The 18,484-nt window shown below is 38.3% G+C and overlaps 3 protein-coding genes across 3 annotated transcripts; 2 read left to right on the top strand and 1 right to left on the bottom strand.

The window, feature by feature from the left end:
• The first annotated feature begins 2,272 nt into the window (after positions 1-2,272).
• LOC106942755 (tumor susceptibility gene 101 protein-like) lies at positions 2,273-4,029 on the top strand. Its single transcript, XM_015026089.1, has 6 exons — positions 2,273-2,464; positions 2,565-2,649; positions 2,773-2,838; positions 2,978-3,141; positions 3,273-3,375; positions 3,515-4,029. Exons 1-6 carry the CDS (start codon positions 2,423-2,425, stop codon positions 3,613-3,615), a joined length of 561 nt encoding a protein of 186 aa, XP_014881575.1. The 5' UTR covers positions 2,273-2,422; the 3' UTR covers positions 3,616-4,029.
• Positions 4,030-5,340: 1,311 nt separating this feature from the next.
• On the top strand, positions 5,341-12,137 carry LOC106942753 (tumor susceptibility gene 101 protein-like). Its single transcript, XM_015026087.1, has 10 exons — positions 5,341-5,749; positions 6,538-6,625; positions 6,721-6,786; positions 6,986-7,149; positions 7,783-7,909; positions 8,481-8,538; positions 9,287-9,381; positions 10,232-10,434; positions 10,519-10,758; positions 10,847-12,137. The coding sequence occupies exons 1-10, from the start codon at positions 5,708-5,710 to the stop codon at positions 10,934-10,936; spliced, it is 1,173 nt and encodes a 390-aa protein (XP_014881573.1). The 5' UTR covers positions 5,341-5,707; the 3' UTR covers positions 10,937-12,137.
• Positions 12,138-13,266: 1,129 nt separating this feature from the next.
• On the bottom strand, positions 13,267-18,184 carry LOC106942754 (L-lactate dehydrogenase A chain). Its single transcript, XM_015026088.1, has 8 exons — positions 18,076-18,184; positions 16,629-16,754; positions 15,882-15,999; positions 15,632-15,805; positions 15,358-15,531; positions 14,385-14,502; positions 13,671-13,794; positions 13,267-13,582 (listed from the first exon to the last, which is right to left on the bottom strand). Exons 2-8 carry the CDS (start codon positions 16,752-16,754, stop codon positions 13,418-13,420), a joined length of 999 nt encoding a protein of 332 aa, XP_014881574.1. The 5' UTR covers positions 18,076-18,184; the 3' UTR covers positions 13,267-13,417.
• Positions 18,185-18,484: the final 300 nt, after the last annotated feature.

The following is an 18,484-nucleotide window of genomic DNA, read 5'->3' as shown; positions in this document are numbered from 1 at the left end:
AACGAGTTCAAAGGCTCGTTTCTCCCTTTGCAAACCGTGGAATAGAGGCGTGAAAGAATTTTGTGAAAATGTCAGCTGTGTAGCTATTTAAAATGTATTTACTCTTTAAAAAAAAATGTGGCAAATGTATTGCAGGACAAGAATAAAGATGTCAAGATGAATCTTTCCCACTTTTAATTTTCTTTTTTTCTGCTGCCACCTACGGGCCGATGCGTGTATTGCGTGAAATGAATAAATTAAAGGCTGTGGACTGTATTCATCCCACCAAACTATAGAGCAAGATAAATGGCTTATATAGATATAGATCTGTTTGCTGGTCATAGCATTGTGAAAAGGTGATGTAAAGAACACTGCAAAGTCATTCAATAGATTTGAATATTATTGAAAGGTTCATTTATTTAAAGAATTGTATCACTTTGTGAAACATATTCACAAAGATGGCCTTTATTTCTGTTAATTGAGAGGAAAGCATGACATTTAAAATTAGAATATTACATCAGACCAATTTTAAAAAGAAAGATTTGTTATAAGAAAAAAAACTGTGCCCTTAATAACAGGCACATGTAATATCTGCTTAAATGTAAATTCTTAAAAGACACTTAAAAAAAAATGTCAAATAGGCTGAACTCACAAAGAGCTTTTCTGGTTCTGACTCCAGTGCTTTACTCTAAATCCACATTCATCTAATTACACTTACAAACGCGCACACATTCATTTATAGATACACGGATTGTTGGGCAACTTGGGTTAAGTTGCATTATTTGTTATTTACAACCTGATCTCTAAAGTTCCTGCATGATTATTTTATTTGCCTTGGTCTGCCTGTGGTTGAGACGAGACATCTTATTTAGCAATACCATCGTTTCGCAATTCGGTTCTGGATTCTCGAGAGAGGAACCACAACAATGTCTGGACTACAGCACACTAAAGATCCAGCAGTGCCCCAGCCTCACAGTGACATTGTTGGACAGACAGGATACCTGTGGGAGCCATATAGGAACCCAGAGACGAAACCCAACTGGGTTCAGAGAAAGCATAAATAGCCTTTCTGTGATTACAGAGGTTCAGACAGAAAGTTTGACAAGGTCCACATTGGGATACCCAGAAATCTAGGTCAAAGCATCTCTATAACTGCTGGTTTTGTTTGCATCAAACGTATCCAAGGACGGTGATCCAATGACGGGGGACATGGCTTTTGGCTCTTTCAGCAATATAAAAAGTCTTGACAAAAGGTAAAAAAAAAAAAAAAAAAAAAAAAGATTCAGGACCGGTTTAAGAGTTAAAAAAAAAAAAAAAATCAAGGTCATACACTGGATGTGCTAAACAAACACATCCAATCAATGCATGACATTAGGACAGCTTTCAGCTAAGATTAAGCTCCTCACTACTTGAGTTTTTCAAATGTATTGTTTAAACTAGAACACCTGTGAATTTATTTGAAAATATATGAATCATGTGAGGTGTGGACCACTGTAAGAATAGCTGTGTTGCTATAGCTAAATCTGGATGCTAAATAAACTAGACATGACTTAAACAGGTTTGCTGCTAACATCATGGTAACAGATTCTACAGCACACCCTCAGAGTTCTAATTAGTCTATTAACTGGTTAGGACTGTTTTGGGAACAAGAAGAGAATCAGCACAAGTATTGGGCAGGTCATCTTACTGTTATGCCTGATTAGGATTGCAAAATGTGATAACATAGTGAAGCAAAGTGGGTCAAGAACATTTAAATACAGTTAAAACAAAGAGTTTGTCACATGTACAATCTGCAAAAACATGTTAAATGCACACACCATAGTTTTTAATATAAACTTAAAACCTAAAGAAAGATCATTTTAAGTGCATATTCCCTTATCAGTAAATCTTAAAGGAAGCTATGCCGTTGACCTTAAAATAGGTCATCTTTGTTATTGTGTTTTAATTTATTGCTCCACCTCAACTGGAGACAACATTTATACAACAATATTACTCTTGTAAGAGTCTTGGAAAAGATAATCTTAGTTGCAAGTAAAATTTGTCATAGGCTTTTTAATAGGAAATTTTGTTCTGGTAGCAGCATTTTATTGCTATCCCTAGCTATATCTGACTGTTATGTTGCAACCTTAACGGCAGCGCTGAATTACTTACCTTAGATTTTTTTTCTTTAAAAAGCAAAATCATTCATGGCTGCTGCATTGCAAAACTGATCTAAAAAGAAAACACATTTTCTTGTTTTTCAAAGCCACATGGGACCAATCATTCTTTGTATATCTAGTCATTTGCATAATTGTGGGTCTGTTCACTTCCTGGCTGTCCAGGGTTATAAAAGACGGGAGGTTGTCCTCAAGGTAGTAGGGTTGAAAGTTGATTGCAAAGAGAGGCCCTTTCTCATTCTTTTGTTCTTTTTTGAAGGGTTTTCGAAGAGAAATCTAAATTTATCATGTTATTCAATGAGGAAATGATAAGGAAAATGCTCCCTAGGGTAAGTTCTTTTTCAGTTTAACTAATAGCCATGAGCAATTTTTTTTTTTTCAGTTTTAAAACCATTGTCATAGCTTTGCTCTGTTGTATCTATTTTAAAGGCATATCAGCGAAAACATGTGGCTCATCAAATTTACGTCTCCATGTCTTACTTCAAAAACCTCATGCCTGTGGTGGATGAGTACGGTATGCGACAAAATAGCGACTCAAATTGTTTTGTCAGTCTTAACACTATGAATCTATACAACAGAATATATTATAATTTCATCTGATATTACGTTTATCTGATATTTGATTTACTTTGTACAGTGTACAAAGATGGAACCACAAAAAGCTTAATGAGCCTTACAGGAACCATTCCTGTGGTGTTTTCAGGTAACTCAGTTTGTACTTTGAACCATGTAAAACAGATAACCTCATTATTGTTGCTTTACCAACAGTGAAAGACCATAAAGCAGTGCACTTTTCTGTTGCCTGAGTTATATTTATAACATTTCCTCTGTTTTTATGTAAGGCAAGACCTACAGCATCCCCATAAGTGTTTGGTTTGAGCCAAACTACCCCAATTCTCCACCGATGTGTTATGTGAAGCCCACACGTGAAATGATTATTGTCAAAGGAAAGTACATATCCAGTGATGGCGAGGTCACAATACCTTACTTGAAAGATTGGAGGAAGGTAAAAAAAAAAAAAAGTTTTTTTTAATTGACTAAACTATGACTTCAGTTAAGCAAATCTATATTTTTAGGTTATTGTTTCTGGGTAGTGAAATTCACACTTCACCAAGATGTTTTTCTTTCCTCTGCCAGGGTCAATGTGACTTATCTAGCCTACTGCAGGTAATGGCTATCTTGTTTGGAGAGGTTCCTCCATTAGCAATGCGTCCCAATCCAGAACCTGAGCAAGCCTCATGTAAGTAACACACCAATAGCTTTGAGTTAAATACCAGCTGTCTTTCCGATTCTGGCACTGGCCAACAATGATCTTTCCTCTTTGAAATCATAACTGTGTGTTTGACATGTTATTTACTGTAAGCTGTTGTTTTATTTAGGCTGGCTGCAGTTCCACAAAGAAGCAGATGGGAGATATTGCATGTCTTTACCCAGAGGAGATGGCCAACCTTTCCAGCATGAAAATGAAACCAATTGTTAGTGTTTTTGTGTATATTTGTACAATTTGTCTAAAAAAAAAAACATGGCGTTTTACTCTATGAAAAGATAGGCTTAAAACGCATAAACCGCCCACTAACTGAAAATCAAAACCAAAACAGCACAATGTACATTGTTGTCTGCTAAAGGTTTACATATAAACATTAGGACAGTCTTTAGCTAGGTTTTGTGGAAATGACTTGTCTGTCAGTCTTCTAGTTTCTTCTATCCACCATTTTCACACTGCCTTGAATTACTTTACAACCAGCCTATAAAAAAACCTTGTTTGCACTGACTGGTGATTTTACATGGACCTTTGAACACAGAAGTCATATACAACCAGATACAGCTCACGCATGTAAATATTCTTATTTTAATTGCAAATATGTTTTGAGAGAATAAAAAAATAGAACTGTTCAAGCTGATAAGTTGTTTTTTTTCATCTTTTATACTGAAGTTACTTTGCTTGAAATGTTTGTAACTTTTAACCACAACTTTTTAAAGACATAATAAGAATTATTTCTTTTCTTGGTGTAAATAAAATACTTTTACAAAGAAATCACTGTTGTTACATGTGTGTCAGATAATATGGGACATAGTTCAATGAAGAATTGTTACTTGAGACAAAATGTTAAAAACAGGAAGCTTATTAGAAAAAACAGTCGGAGAGAATTTATGGAACAGTTTGATTTTCCATTCTTTCAGAGATGGAATAATGGAAAACAATAACGACATTTATTGTGAAAATGCCTGATAAAACCCGGGTTCTGATTTAACAACGCAAAATACAAATACTTCATTTACTGGCCTTTTAATTTTTGATCAGGTTGGTATATCAACAACAACAAATCTAGAGGAGAAATATCCAAAGAAAGGTTGTGTTAGCTTGGCTGCCTAGGTAACCTCAAATATCTTCATTAATTTAGATTTCTAAACTTGAAAAAAACTTTAAATGGAAAAGAGGATAAACATTGCCAAGTTAAAATATGGGTTCTACCAAGGAAGTTGGAATGAATAAATGATCAGAGGTGCTTTGGTTTAAGGGTGTGTACCCTCAACTCACTTATCACAGTTTTCTTTTAGTTCCCAAGACTGAACTAATTATTTTTCACTGAATTCATGAAATGAAATCAGATTTGTAAAGAGCTTTTCAGGACCTTCAAAGACACTTTACAATGAAATCTGTTATTTCCATTCACTCACACATTCATACGCTAATGATGGCAAGCTACTGGATTAGGATACATCATATTAACAGTGGAAGATATTCTGAAATGATCACCATTTTCACAGGGATTTAGACTACACTCATTTAATAATTCTTAAAACTATTCATTTTAGTGAGTATGGAGAAAAACTAGGTATGGCATTTCTTATTGTTTGTGCTCTTTTTTTTATAACATGCACATTTTTATTTTTGTTAATTTTATTTCTACAAATATTTTCTTTGTGATAAATTTTACCACTTATAACCCTATATTTTGGCCAGCATGTTACTTGGATTTTGAAATTCAGACTTGTTTTTGGTTTTGCTGATCACTTATTTACAGTCAACTAAATTTCATTTCATTTTATGAATGAAAATCATTTTTATTTTATTTCATTTTCTTTTAATTCTAGCAACTTAATAGGTATTTTTACACAGTCAAAATTTAGAGTGAAAAATTTGTATGGAAGTTAACCTACGGCAAGCTAATTACGGAAAAAAGACGTCAACATTAACGACAACACCTAACGTCACAGACCGGAAATAGTTGAGAAGACACCCGGACATTTCTTTTGTACACCGTCGGAATCTAGTTTTGTATAATTTTCTAGAACTCCCAATTTGCTGTTTCAGCTTTTCATACTGGTTATTAAGTGGACTATTATTAAGCTGTAACTCAGAGATATTGCTTGAACTGACCTGGAATATTTTTAAGGAAACGCGAGGGCTGTCTGTAGTCGTCTCTGGGCTAGGCTACTATTAGCCTAGCATTTAACTCTTGCTAGCTAATAACTTCAGTTTATGTTGCTTGTCAGAGCAGCTGGGATAAAATATCAACTGTTCAGACTCCAATTATTATTAAGAGCGATTTAAATACACGTCAAGAAATATGGCGGTTGTCAACGAAAGCGCTCTGAAGAAAATGCTGAAGGTAGGCTTTGCCCTCAACGGCTATGGGTTACGTTAGCTAGATATGACCATGACCTAATGTAAATAGGCTAATATTCCGCGGAATTACGGTCCAGGAAACAGCTTTTTTTTGTTACAATGTAAGGTTTTGCTTTACAGGTACAATGATGTGATCCATTTTGTCGAGATATCTCACGCTAATGCGAGTTGTACTTCTAAAAATATATTTAGCCGCACGTTATACGTCAACTGCAATTTTCAGATTGTGACATGATCATATTCTTTATTTATTAATGTCCCACCTTACAGAATGAACTTTGGTACCTTTAATAATAATAATAAAAATATGTCTCTAAGTAATGCTTGAGGAAAATCTACAATGTTGAACTAATCCACCATAGTTTGCTTGATGTTTCATAGCTTTGATATAGGTGCTAATAACTTTAAGGCAGTGTATTGTTTTGCCATCACAAAATGAACAAATAATCTCGCATTTTGATCATTGCATAAATGTTTCAGCTTCGTCATGAGTGTCATCTACTTTTATGTAGAGGTAAAAATATAATCACAATTTTAAATTGGTATGTATAAATCTTAATCTACAGTTTCGCTGTAGTTTTCACAGTGAGTTGTATCTCATATGCTATTGAACAAAATTAAAGATAACCAGATATTGTCTTTTATCAGCCATCAGCAAAGCAACACAATAATTCTTAGGCTCAATTTTGTCAGTGGGCAGAAATTTTAACTGAACTAAGCCGTACTCGTATTCTTCACGTTCATTTCACCGCCTTTCTTTTTGTTGTTCAGCAATATAAATACAGAGATCTGACTGTTCGGGAGATTACCAACGTCATCTCCCAATACAAGGACCTGAAGCCGGTTATGGATGCTTATGGTACATTAACTTATACCTACTTCTCTATTTTTATCAGCTTGGTCGATTTTTACCCTGCATGCTCATATGAGGATTTGCATCTTCTTGTGTTCTAGTGTTTAATGACGGTTCAACGAGAGACCTAATGAGCTTGACTGGGACTGTCCCTGTGAGTTATAGAGGTAAAATAATTTTTCCTCGCTTGATGATGATAATAAAAAAAACTGCCAAAGAATATGCAGCATAATTGCACATTAAGTTTACATAACATTCCACCTGCAATTAATAAACAGCACAAAGTCGCTGGTTGTAGGCGAGAGGACAATATCCACGAACTAACCCCTTTAATTTAATGGTACACTTTGTTTTACTTTTCTCTAGGCAATGTCTACAACATCCCAGTGTGTTTGTGGCTGCTGGACACATATCCATATAACCCTCCTATATGTTTTGTAAAACCAACTAGTACCATGATGATTAAGACGGGCAAGCACATTGATGCCAATGGCAAAATTTACCTCCCTTATCTACATGAGTGGAAACATGTAAGTATGGTGTTAACGGTCAATATAATAAAACAATTACAATTATATTTTTTAGATATCTGTAGTTCTGGTTCTGTTTGTACCTGACCTGAAGAGGCGTGTGTGAAAGCTTTGAGAATATTTAGGGCTGAATGCTCAAACCACATAACATATTAGTAGCTAGTAGGGCTGGGTGATGTGACTTAAAAGTAAAATCTACTACATTTTTACACCAAATCTGATTTCCAGTTTTAATTGATTGAAAATATTTTCAATAATTTATGTCAATAGTCTCCTCTGGGAGTTGGCCTGAATTCAAAGTCAAAATAATGAATTGCATTTATTACAAACATTACAAGACGTAACACATGTTTGCAAAACAATATGGTAGGCCCTGGATGGACCGATATCACTGCACATGCTCTCCTGCCACACCGGAGACTGAAATTACAAGCACCACTTCAGCCAAAGTTTGAAATCAGGAATTTCAAACTTGGCAGCCAGGCCCTGCAGTGCAAAGAGCCCTGTTGTGAACCACTTAATTGTAGTATTTTAGGGTTTTCTCCACCACATCCAGATTAGAAAGAAAACTAAAACAAAATTCTAACTTGTTTTTGTCCTAGTTCATAAAACTAATCTCTGTGTGCTTTACAGCCTCAGTCAGACCTGTATGGCCTGATTCAGGTGATGATTGTCGTGTTTGGAGAGGAGCCGCCTGTGTTTTCCCGTCCCACCACACAACCCCCCTTCCCAAGCTTTCAAGCAGCTGGACCCCCGAACTGTAAGTGAACTAAAGTTTCATCGTAGTAACTATCAGTATAACTAAAAGGTTTTTTTTATATTTTTGCCACATCAATTATGTCAGTGACAATATGATTTATTTTAGGCACATTTTGTTATAGGAAGGATTACTTTTTGGGACCACATAGTAAATATTCTTTATGGTAACAAAGATGAAATAATACGTGATTTTTAGAGGATATATGCTATTAAATACATCACTTATTTACTTAAATCTGGTTTAAGAAAGTTGTAAGAATATTGTTCAAATACTATTCAAAGTCCAAAACGTACAAAGTCTTATAATTTACAGCTGGTAAAAGGTTATTTTTAGCAGTCCTTCTAATTAAGTAGGCTTTGCATCAAAATTTCTAGTCATCTTTTGTCTTTCTCTTTCCTGCCATCATATTTCATGCAATGCATTTATTACCTTGAGCACCAGGGGGTGCTCGCATACCATGGTAGCTCTTCAGGACTTAAGCTAAATCTTCCCTGGAGTTACAGTTTTTTAACTATTTCATCCTCAAAAATATATTTTTTAATTACTCTGAAATACCTTTTGTCTTCCTCAGCTTCATATATGCCTGGAATGCCTGCAGTCTCACCCTATGGGCAAAATCCCAATCCAGGGTAAGATGTTTCTACATTGTCAAAGCCTGCATAATGTGTTTTCTGACAACTAAGTGCCATGGTGTTTACTTTGTGTTGTTTTTATTCATCGGATTGTCAGACAGATGTTTTTATTATTGGTTACGTTTGTAACCAATACATACCTCTAGATAAATACTCACATGAAGACCTAATAAGACCAGGGTTCAAGTTTACACAGGGACAGTAGTGCTCATCTTGGGTAAACTTGGTCCAGAATCTCCCTAGTTACCCAGTTCTGAAGGAGCAGGACGCTGGTCCTAGTGACCCAGTGATCTGGTTTAACTAGGTCAAGGGTTCTTATGGTTACCAAGTTCTGGATCAAGAAAGTTCAGTCCAAGTGTACCTAGGTTTAATGGGTTAATTATTTTGTTAACTTAGTCTATGCTCACCCAAATTACTCATGGAGATTTTGATCCAAGTTGATCCTTTTCAGTTGACTTGGTAACCTAGATCAAAAGTTACTCTGGATCTCTGGTTCTGGAATAAGGGAGTTTGGAGCACTGTCAACTGATTAGTCATTATGTTAAACAGAAATGACCTTATTTTTTTATCTTAGAAGGACACAGTAGAGCATTATTATGGCAAAACAGTTTAAAATAAAACATGTGAGCAAAAGAATAAAATAAAAATAAGCTAGAGTTTGCTTCTTGTGTTTTTATCTTTAAAGTTTTGTTTTTAAATGGAAAAATATAAAGAACTGTCATTTTAATAATGCAACTCTTTTCAGAGGTTACCCAGCTTACCAGTACCCTCCTGGGAACTCTTATCCAGCCACAGCTGGACCTGGACACTATCCAACTCAGACTCCAGTCTCCACAGTGGGTATGTATTAGATGTAGCCTTTTTATGCTTCAGGTAAATCTCTTCTTGTACGTGCATCTATGATAGCTTGAACAGAGTTTTTCCAAAATTTGTGCTAATATTGGGGGAAATATGCAGATTCACAAACCGTAATCATCTGCACTTAATCTGGTTCTTAATTTACTTTAAAACACAGCATCTCAAGTCATGGAATATCTTAATTTTATCCATAAAGTTCTTTAAATCTCCATGTTCCTCATCCAACCCTAAATGAGGACCCTTGACCTTTTTACTTACACTCTCTCACCCTCCTGGTGACTTCAGTGGTATGCCGAGTGGCTTCTGAAAGGCCACAGCTGTAACTGGAGTGGAGCGTATTAAAGGCCAAAGTGCTGGATGGTCTCTCCCTGCCCCCCACAGACTGTCTCAACACACACAGAATATCTTAAACAAAGACGGTTCTACAGTGGTGAATTCTGCTCCTTCAGCAGCATGCAGGAAGAACTTTAGGCAACTCCTTTAGTGATGGAAAAAGCTGGTTTTGCCTGCCATAAAAGTCAACAGACATTAATGATGCTGACTTCAGACCTAAGTGTCTCTTGGCTTTAGAGAAATCTGTTACATTTACAACAGATTTGTTTACTTCTAAACTAGTCTGTCCAAGTAATGTTAATATAATAATGGAAAAGATAAAAAAATATATAAATATTATACTCATAATGGTGTTAAATATACATTCTTTCAGTCTTATTAAAACACTACAATAACCACCAATTTCAAAGTGGAGAGGTCCAAGCTTAACATGCTGGTATGGTGCAGTTATGTTTTACCACACTGTATCACAGAGTATTTTCAATCCGTGTTTCCTAAGGGCCAACCAGGGACGGCACCATTGGCGAAGACACCATTCGCGCGTCTCTGATTTCAGCCGTAAGTGACAAACTTCGCTGGAGAATGAAAGAAGAAATGGACAGAGCTCAAGCAGAGCTGGATGCCCTGAAGCGAACAGAGGAAGATCTAAAGAAAGGGCATCAGAAGCTGGAGGAGATGATCTCCAGACTTGACCAGGAAGTGGTAAGATACTTTGTCTGTTGTACTTCTTCTCTTTTATTCCTCCTTTAAGGTTTTATTGTCCTCCAATTTTGTTGCTTCCAACAGACTGATGTTGACAGGAACATTGAGCTGCTGAAGAAGAAGGATGAGGAATTAACCGAAGCCTTGGAGAAAATGGAGAACCAATCAGAGAACAATGATATAGATGATGTCATTGTGCCCACAGCTCCTCTGTACAAGCAGATTCTGAATCTGTATGCAGAAGAAAATGCAATTGAAGATACAATCTTCTACCTGGGAGAGGCCCTGCGCAGAGGTGTCATAGATCTGGAGGTTTTCCTCAAGGTAGCTCAGTGAAGAGCATCCCTGGTATCTGCTGACCTTTGTTCTCTGTAGTGGTTTCCACATTCACTCTTGTTTTCTTCTCTTGCAGCATGTACGCCTTCTGTCCAGGAAACAGTTCCAGCTTCGAGCTCTAATGCAGAAAGCTCGTAAGACTGCTGGCCTAAGTGACCTGTACTGACCCACAATGACCGCTCGGAAACATGCGTATATTCACACTCCTACTCTTCTTCCTGCTGTTTATTTCCTTTCTACAGTCTTCTTGTATACCAACCAGCTGCCTCTTTTTAACAAAAAAAAATGAGAAAAAGCATTTATGAAGAATTCTGTAATGTCTGACTGTGGCCTCTTTTATATTTGGCACTATGGTAGGTCACAAACACAATCCAGATGGTCAGCAATTACTTTGATTTCATAAAAAAAAAAAAAAAACCTGGTATTTTTGTGAATTTCATTGTGTGGTTGATTTAGGAAGCTGCTTGACACACATGAGAGACTGGTGTAATATGAGTTAAAGCCTTGTGTGTACAGTGCATGCAGCTTCCTTGACAGCAATGTCGATGCTGCAGTTGCCATTGGTTTCCACTAAGGCTGGTGATTTGCATACAGCATCCTGCACTCCATCCATTAATAAATTTGGTCAACTAGATATTTTGTCTGGTTAGCATCAGTAATATTGGGGGAAAAACCTGCTTGAACAGGTTTTAGAGTTCTGTTCCTTTTCCCACATGAATATTTGTCCTAAACCAGAAACACCCACAGAGGATCCCCTAAATGACATGGGCCTGGCCTCAGGTTTTATGCTATGGAAGTTGTGGGTTATATTTTGTAATGTTGGAATTATAGAGATCATTTTTTACACAGTGAAGATCGTAACCTACATGGACTTTCTGTCACATATGGGTCAGTTACTGAGCTTCAGTTTTTGCTTCACTCTCTGATCCTCTACATTTTCCCCTTCTGATAGTCCAAATGTTTTAGATTATGTCTCACAAACCCAGGCTTACACATCAGTTTGAGTGCATTGAAAAGTCATTTAAGTTAAGTAGTTGTTTCACCTTGTACAGCCTTGGCATTTGTAATATTAAGGTATTCTCTTTATGTTTGCTTTCCACTTATGCTCAGACCTGCTGAGAGCATTTGGTTTTCACTAAAATGTTGTGAATAACATTGAGGGCTAAAGGGTACAAAAAGAACTATTAAACTAATCAATATATTAAGTTATGTAAAGTTTTGTCTTTTAAATTAGCCTTTTACTAAATGCACTTTGAATTGTATCATAGAATCTTATTTTTCTTGTTTTCAATTCAACCATAGACCACCTGTTCTTTTATATCTGTAGATTTATGTAAAGCATTAAAAATTAAAGTTGATTTAATGAATTGTCTGAATTTATTATGCAGTAACATTTATAAACAAACTTTTGGAAGTCAGTTCTTATTCATAGATAAAAGAAGAAACTTGAAAAGTACTGGAAAGCAGTAGTTATGGAAGACATAGGTCTTCCTTTAAACATCCACAAAACCGTTTTACACAAACAAGGTCCAGTGCTTTGAGTTTGCTAGTTGGGTCTGGTTTGGCACCACTGATTTTGTGACTTTAAATAATATGAACAGACAAAAAGGACCTGATCCCATTTGTCAGCATCCTTTGACATTTAAATATGCCACATAGTGATGCTTCACCAGCTGGAAATAAATAAAAGACAGACATCTGTTAATATTCTGGCAGGTTTACTTGATGTTGCAGCAAATAAAAATATCCAGCTGCCATGACAGAAACAGTTTCTCTAAGTGATACAGTATATCTGAACGCAGCAGCATTTAATGTATTTTCTGCATTACAGCCTTGGATAATATAGTCTATATTTGGAGTTAAATATAAAACCTCTGGGCATTTCTGTGGGCAAACAATCTCAGAACTGTAGATTTTTTTTTTTTACCTCATCTAAAGGTAAATATGCTGGCTGACTAGTCTCCACTGGCTCTCTGGGTAAATTAGCTCTGTTCCACCAGTAATCTCACCTACATGTCAGTGCATTTGTGGTTAGGTTTGCTTCAGTGGACTGCATATTTTTTTAAATAATAAAGGTTCTTTGGTATCACAGGATTTTGGCCCCGTGATAATATGTGGCAGTGTTGTCATGACGATAAGTTGGTAATGGTCACTCCTTATAGAGAATGGAATGTCTCTGTTACGCTTACAAAACAGAGATTACCAAGTGGAAAAATTTGACTAGTTACAACCACAGAATTAACAAATACAGTGCACAGAGAACGCAGCAAAAAACACCAACCGACAGTACACAAATTACATCCAATGGTCTGAAGTTCTTGTAGTAGAGAGTCGTAAACAGATATCCACTCTACTCAAAACAGATTGACCTTAAATACAGGGGGTAAACGTTTCTTGGCCACAGATGGACGAGGACAGGTGGGGGATGGGGGGGGGGGCAGGGGTTGGAAAAGCAAAATGACAGTGTGCGAGCATATAAGTGTTACACCCATCTTTGAATGACTTAGCTATAGACACTTCGACTTTTATTATATTCAGAAGTCTTGTTGCTCTGGGAAAGAAACGAGAGGTAAAGTAGGAGGGGGATCAACCGCAGAGTATTTGCTGGGATTTTTCAGGAGTGTTTAAGGTTTTAAAGGAGAGCTCTTCACAGAGTGAGCTCCTTCTGCACGCCCCACAGGGTCTCGGCGCTCTTCACCAGCTGCGTCTCCTCCTCGGGTTTCAGCGTCATGTGAATGACATCGGTCAGGCCACTGTTGCCCAGAACACACGGGATGCTCAGGAAAACCTCATCCTTCACACCATGCATTCCCTATCCAAGGGAAAGTAGAAGGAAATCGGCCGTTAGAACAACTCCATTTTACAGACAATGTAAATGCACTTCTTGGTTTTGTTCGTACCTGGACAAGTGTGGACACGGGGTGAACTTTGTGCAGGTTCTTCAAAATGCTCTCCACTAAATCAGCCACAGACATGCCAATAGCCCAGGAGGTGTAGCCCTTCAGCTTGATGACCTCATAGGCCCTGCAATGTTCAGAGAAGATCATTATGACAACAACTTCAAACATCCTGAACTGATCAAGATTCAGGCACTCTCATCTTCCACCTTCTTCTCATGGAAAATAAATCCCTGCATTATCACAGAAACCCAGTTTTAAAAATACAGGAATTATTAATACCACATGCTGGCTGGTCTTTCCCAATTGGTACCTCTTGTTGAGACACATTGGGAAAGTTTACCCTTCTTTGTTCAAGACTTGAGTCTTTCAATACATCTGATACCTTGACATTTATGCTAAGGTAACCTATTGTGTTCTACATGGCTACTCCAAGATAAGTCACATTCGGTGGCTGACAAAATAATGGCACAATGTCAAATAGAGCTATTGAGTAAACTTTTGCATCATGGAGCAGCCAGAAAAGTAGCACTGCAAAGTCATGAAACGCAATATAGATTGTTGGGCCTTCATAGTTTGGTTAAATTGATTTATTAGCTACTTTTAATTTAAAGGTTTAAGCTGGCACCAATCTTTACCATTACATTATGCAAAAGCTCTAAAAACAATTTAAATACAATGAATAACAGTCGGTGAGTAGGACTGCATCACACTTACCCATCAACCACCTTCTTATGCACGTCCTTCCAGTTCTCGCTGTCACCATCTGCACCCATATTTGGGTTGAGTTTTTGCAGAGAAACTCCAGCAATATTCACACCACTCCACACAGCCACTGTGGAAGCAACATTTAGATTGTTACATTCTGGCAGATATGTCCTAACACACAGTAAAGATGTATAAAGACAAAAGGGTCAATGCGCCTTAAACTGTCTCACAGTCCAACACTACAATTACAAGCTTGAATGCAACTTATTGTGGCCTTTTAAGAAAGGATAACATTTTTTGTACAAATGAAAACATGAGTGCACTTTACATCTTTGTTCACTTCCATCCCATTTCTGATATCCCAGTTAAATCCAATGCAGTTACCTTCACAAGACACCCAATTAGTAATCAGGTCTAATTTAAGATTGGTGTAACTACAGCTGTTCTTCAAAGAACTCGTGATTTTCATGGACTGAGTTGATGAGAAAATGGATGAAGCTAAATGCAGAAGAATTCTTGAAGAAAGGCCCAGTCAAAGTACAGACCTAAATGCAATTGACTAACAAGACTTGAAAAATTGCACAGACACTCTTCAGTCAACATGACTGATCTTGAGCTATATTCTTGAAAAAGGCCTGGCAAAATTTCAGTCTTAACCTGAAAATCTGGTAGAGATACTCCAAAATACTTGAAGCTGTAATGCACAGTTCAAATTTGCATTTCTCCTAAATTGTGAAAACCATGCGTCCCTTTCCTTCCACTTTATAATTATGTGCCCCAGGTTTGTTTTCTACAACATAAGATCCGATCACACTGGTTGTTGATGACATAAAGCTGTTAAAATGTAAAATTGTTCAATAGGCGCTGTTAGTGTGTATGTCAATGTCTGACCTCAAGATGGATGTGTTAAAAAAAAAAAACAACAAAAAAAAAAACTAGAGGTGACTTAGAAGATGATTTATTTTTAGAAAGACTTGCATACCACTCGAGTCTCCATGCTCTCCGATGATCCAGCCGTGGCAGCTTGCAGGGTGAAGGTGGAACTTCTCTCCCATGAGGTGGCGGAAACGGGCGCTGTCCAGGTTGGTGCCAGAGCCAATGACGCGGTGACGTGGGAAACCACTCAGCTTCCATGCCACGTAGGTCAGGATGTCGACTGCAAAAGTACAAAATGCGTGATAAGCACATAAGCCAGTATTTTTTCCCCACCCCCCCCAGAGAGGATATACACCTAATCTCATGATCATCTGACTAACCTGGGTTTGAGACCACCAGCAGGATGCAGTTGGGGCTGTATTTCACAATGTTGGGGATGATGAATTTGAAAATGTTAACGTTGCGCTGCACCAGATTAAGGCGGCTCTCGCCCTCCTGCTGGCGGGCCCCGGCAGTCACCACCACCACCTTGGAGTTGGCGGTCACGCTGTAGTCTGACAAAATGACAGAAAGGGCATGACGTGGTTTGTTAAGAGCTCTCCTGGCAGACTTAATGTTAACGTCTCACACCTTTGTCGGCCACAATCTTGTGCGTCTTGAGGAAGAGGGCGCCGTGCTGCAGGTCCATGGCTTCACCCTTCAACTTGTCCTCCATCACGTCAACCAGGGCCAGCTCATCACACAGATCCTGAGTTTACACATGCGGGTCAAACTTTTGTTCTGTCACAGCTTGCAAAGAGCTTGCTCAAATTGACCAATTCGTGACAGCCAGTATCATTGTTTGTGTGTTGTTCATAAACTTCAGATACTTTTCCACATCTAGCTACGCTACAGTCACGATCCTCACTGAAACCTAATTTTAGCTTTCCTCTTGTCACTCTACCAGCTTCAAAGACCATGCAATCAATAGTTCCCCTATCGTCCATTTCCACTACATAAGCTGTGGATGTCTGCAGCGTTACGTACAAAATACACATGTATTTAGTATTATCAAGACAAAGGGGACTAAATAAAAATACACACCACACTTTTCAGATTTTCAAATTACATTGAAATGGAGGACTAATGACAGGCTTTTTCTGTCATCCACCGTCTCCTCGCTGTGTGCTCTGTTGTAAGAGAATACTGATGAAATGAAATGCCTCTGCAGCTACAAATGCCACAAAATGTTGTACCACACCAGTTCTAGTTTTCAGCCTGCACCAATTTATGACAGCATTTTCTTTACAGTGCCAGCTGCTATTTTCTTGGTTTGTTTCTAACTCTCTGCGTTTGCAAAACTCCTATAAAACTTGATCTGGAGCCGCTCATACACACCTTGAGCAGTATGCTGATGGCGGATGCCATGCCCACCATGCCGACTCCGACCACCGTCACCTTGTTCCGGCAGCCAATTGGCTCCTCCTTCATCACATGGCTGATGAGCTTTTCCTGAGTGGACATCTGTGGAAATAAATTACACATGGGGAAGGAAGTTGGCAGATGAAAAGCAGCCAAACCACTAGTGTTAAGAGTCTCAGGTTTTTACCAGTGGAGTTACACCACAGAATACGTGACTTATTTCACATCCCCTCCCCAGCAGGCTGAGTGAAACCAGGATTTCATTATTAGGTCATCACAACTGCCATTTCTGCAACCACAAACCCCCTCGTGTCTCATCCCCACACAATGATGCAGATGGGGCTCTTCAGAGCCTCTGTTCTCCTCAGTGATCGCCAATGCCCAGGGAACCTACTGCAGCAGGGACCATCCCCTCCCCACGTCACACACGGCCTCTTGCTTCCTGGTTGGGCAGGCATGGCTGAGCGTTGCCACGAGCAGACGTTTACGTCACCGTCATGACAAGGCTGGTTTTCCGCTGTAGTATGAAGGCAAGCGCGTAGTGGGGGCTCCTGACAGGCTCCCCTCCTGCTGAGGGTTTTTAGTTCTAGGTGTTGTGACTCTTCACATTACTGAACGCTGCAATAAGCATCATGGATGCATTCTCATTATTATTCTATCAGTGTTTCCTCAAATGAGAGGTCTTGCCCCTCAGGAGGAGACTCTTTGGGGGGTTACAGGATTACTCTGCATGTGCCATACTGGGTGGAGGTCAGAATGGCTCGAATTTACCCTGCAGGGGGCAGCATTTAAATGAGAATTAGTTAGATGGTAAGAAAATTAGGAAAAAATGCCAAAAAAGAAAATAAAAGAAAAAAAGATAGTCAATGTATGTTTTATGTACATTTCATTAAGTCCTTTTAAGTATGGGGAGCTTGATGGATATTTAGCATCACACCTACAGACATGTCTCCCTCATCAAGCTGCTTGATGATTAGTACATGTTGAGCTCTTCAGGTTTTCACACAAACCGAAGCAACTGTGAAGGTCCGTCTTCGTTGTAATGGAGATAATTCCCATCCAGGAGCAATTTTAGTCAAGCTTTTCTTTTTAGAAGAATCAGTCTAATATGACCAAGAATCATGCCAGGATGCTGTAGTCACCTCTATATGAACACAGAGGGCGTACCCACTGCGTAAATCACAACAGCCAGCTGCAGCCATCAAGACATGACAAAACCACTATATCGTCTTATAGTGGTTTCATTTGTAGGAGAAGCACCGGGAAATAGTGGAGCTGCGGCATCAGCAAAATGACGCCCAAACCTTCCGATCATCAGGTTGTTAAAAAAAATAAATAAATTGCAACAAATGATACCCAAATTGGCAGTGAATAATAAACAGTATGTTTCTCTGAATCGTTGGTCAATTTTAAATCGCCTTACCTTTACGGTTTAAGTTAATCAGGCGAGAACACGAGGTGGAATGTCACGGCTCCTTCTCTCTTTCCGCACAAGTGCAGCTGCTCTTACGGGAAGGCTGTGAGTATTTAAAGGCAGCCACCGTTTGGGGGCGGTGGCAGGCGCGCTGATGATGATGATTAAGAGGACGTCGGGTAGGACGATGATGCTGCGGCCGTCTGGCGTGTGGAGAGTCACGTTTGCTGCAGGATGCGCCACAGATCGGGGCAACTATGGAAAGATGGTCGTTTTGGAAAAAAAGGAAAGAAAAAAAAAACATTTGCAATTATATCATGATTTGATTCATGAAGACTAAAATTGAAAAAAAAAAAAAAAAAAAAAAAAAACAAATAAAACCTTCCACACACCACATATATCTTTTGGGATAAACGCG

Source organism: Poecilia latipinna, unplaced genomic scaffold, assembly GCF_001443285.1.
Source record: "Poecilia latipinna isolate Pla-1442-1.1 unplaced genomic scaffold, P_latipinna-1.0 Scaffold4523, whole genome shotgun sequence".
NCBI classification, from domain to species: Eukaryota; Metazoa; Chordata; class Actinopteri; order Cyprinodontiformes; family Poeciliidae; genus Poecilia; species Poecilia latipinna.
The sequence above is the reverse complement of the archived record's forward strand: the minus strand, read 5'-3'. Positions and strand labels throughout refer to the sequence as shown.

Coding starts and splice junctions, on each gene's coding strand:
- LOC106942755 (XM_015026089.1), top strand. CDS start 2,423: ATGTTATTCAATGAGGAAATGATAAGGAAAATGCTCCCTAGG. Junction 3,142..3,272: donor ACTTGAAAGATTGGAGGAAG/GTAAAAAAAAAA, acceptor TTCCTCTGCCAG/GGTCAATGTGACTTATCTAG. Junction 3,376..3,514: donor AGAACCTGAGCAAGCCTCAT/GTAAGTAACACA, acceptor TGTTTTATTTAG/GCTGGCTGCAGTTCCACAAA.
- LOC106942753 (XM_015026087.1), top strand. CDS start 5,708: ATGGCGGTTGTCAACGAAAGCGCTCTGAAGAAAATGCTGAAG. Junction 9,382..10,231: donor GACTCCAGTCTCCACAGTGG/GTATGTATTAGA, acceptor GTGTTTCCTAAG/GGCCAACCAGGGACGGCACC. Junction 10,759..10,846: donor ATCTGGAGGTTTTCCTCAAG/GTAGCTCAGTGA, acceptor CTTCTCTTGCAG/CATGTACGCCTTCTGTCCAG.
- LOC106942754 (XM_015026088.1), bottom strand. CDS start 16,754: ATGTCCACTCAGGAAAAGCTCATCAGCCATGTGATGAAGGAGGAGCCA. Junction 15,806..15,881: donor CAAGATTGTGGCCGACAAAG/GTGTGAGACGTT, acceptor TCATTTTGTCAG/ACTACAGCGTGACCGCCAAC. Junction 14,503..15,357: donor AGAGCATGGAGACTCGAGTG/GTATGCAAGTCT, acceptor TTGCTTCCACAG/TGGCTGTGTGGAGTGGTGTG.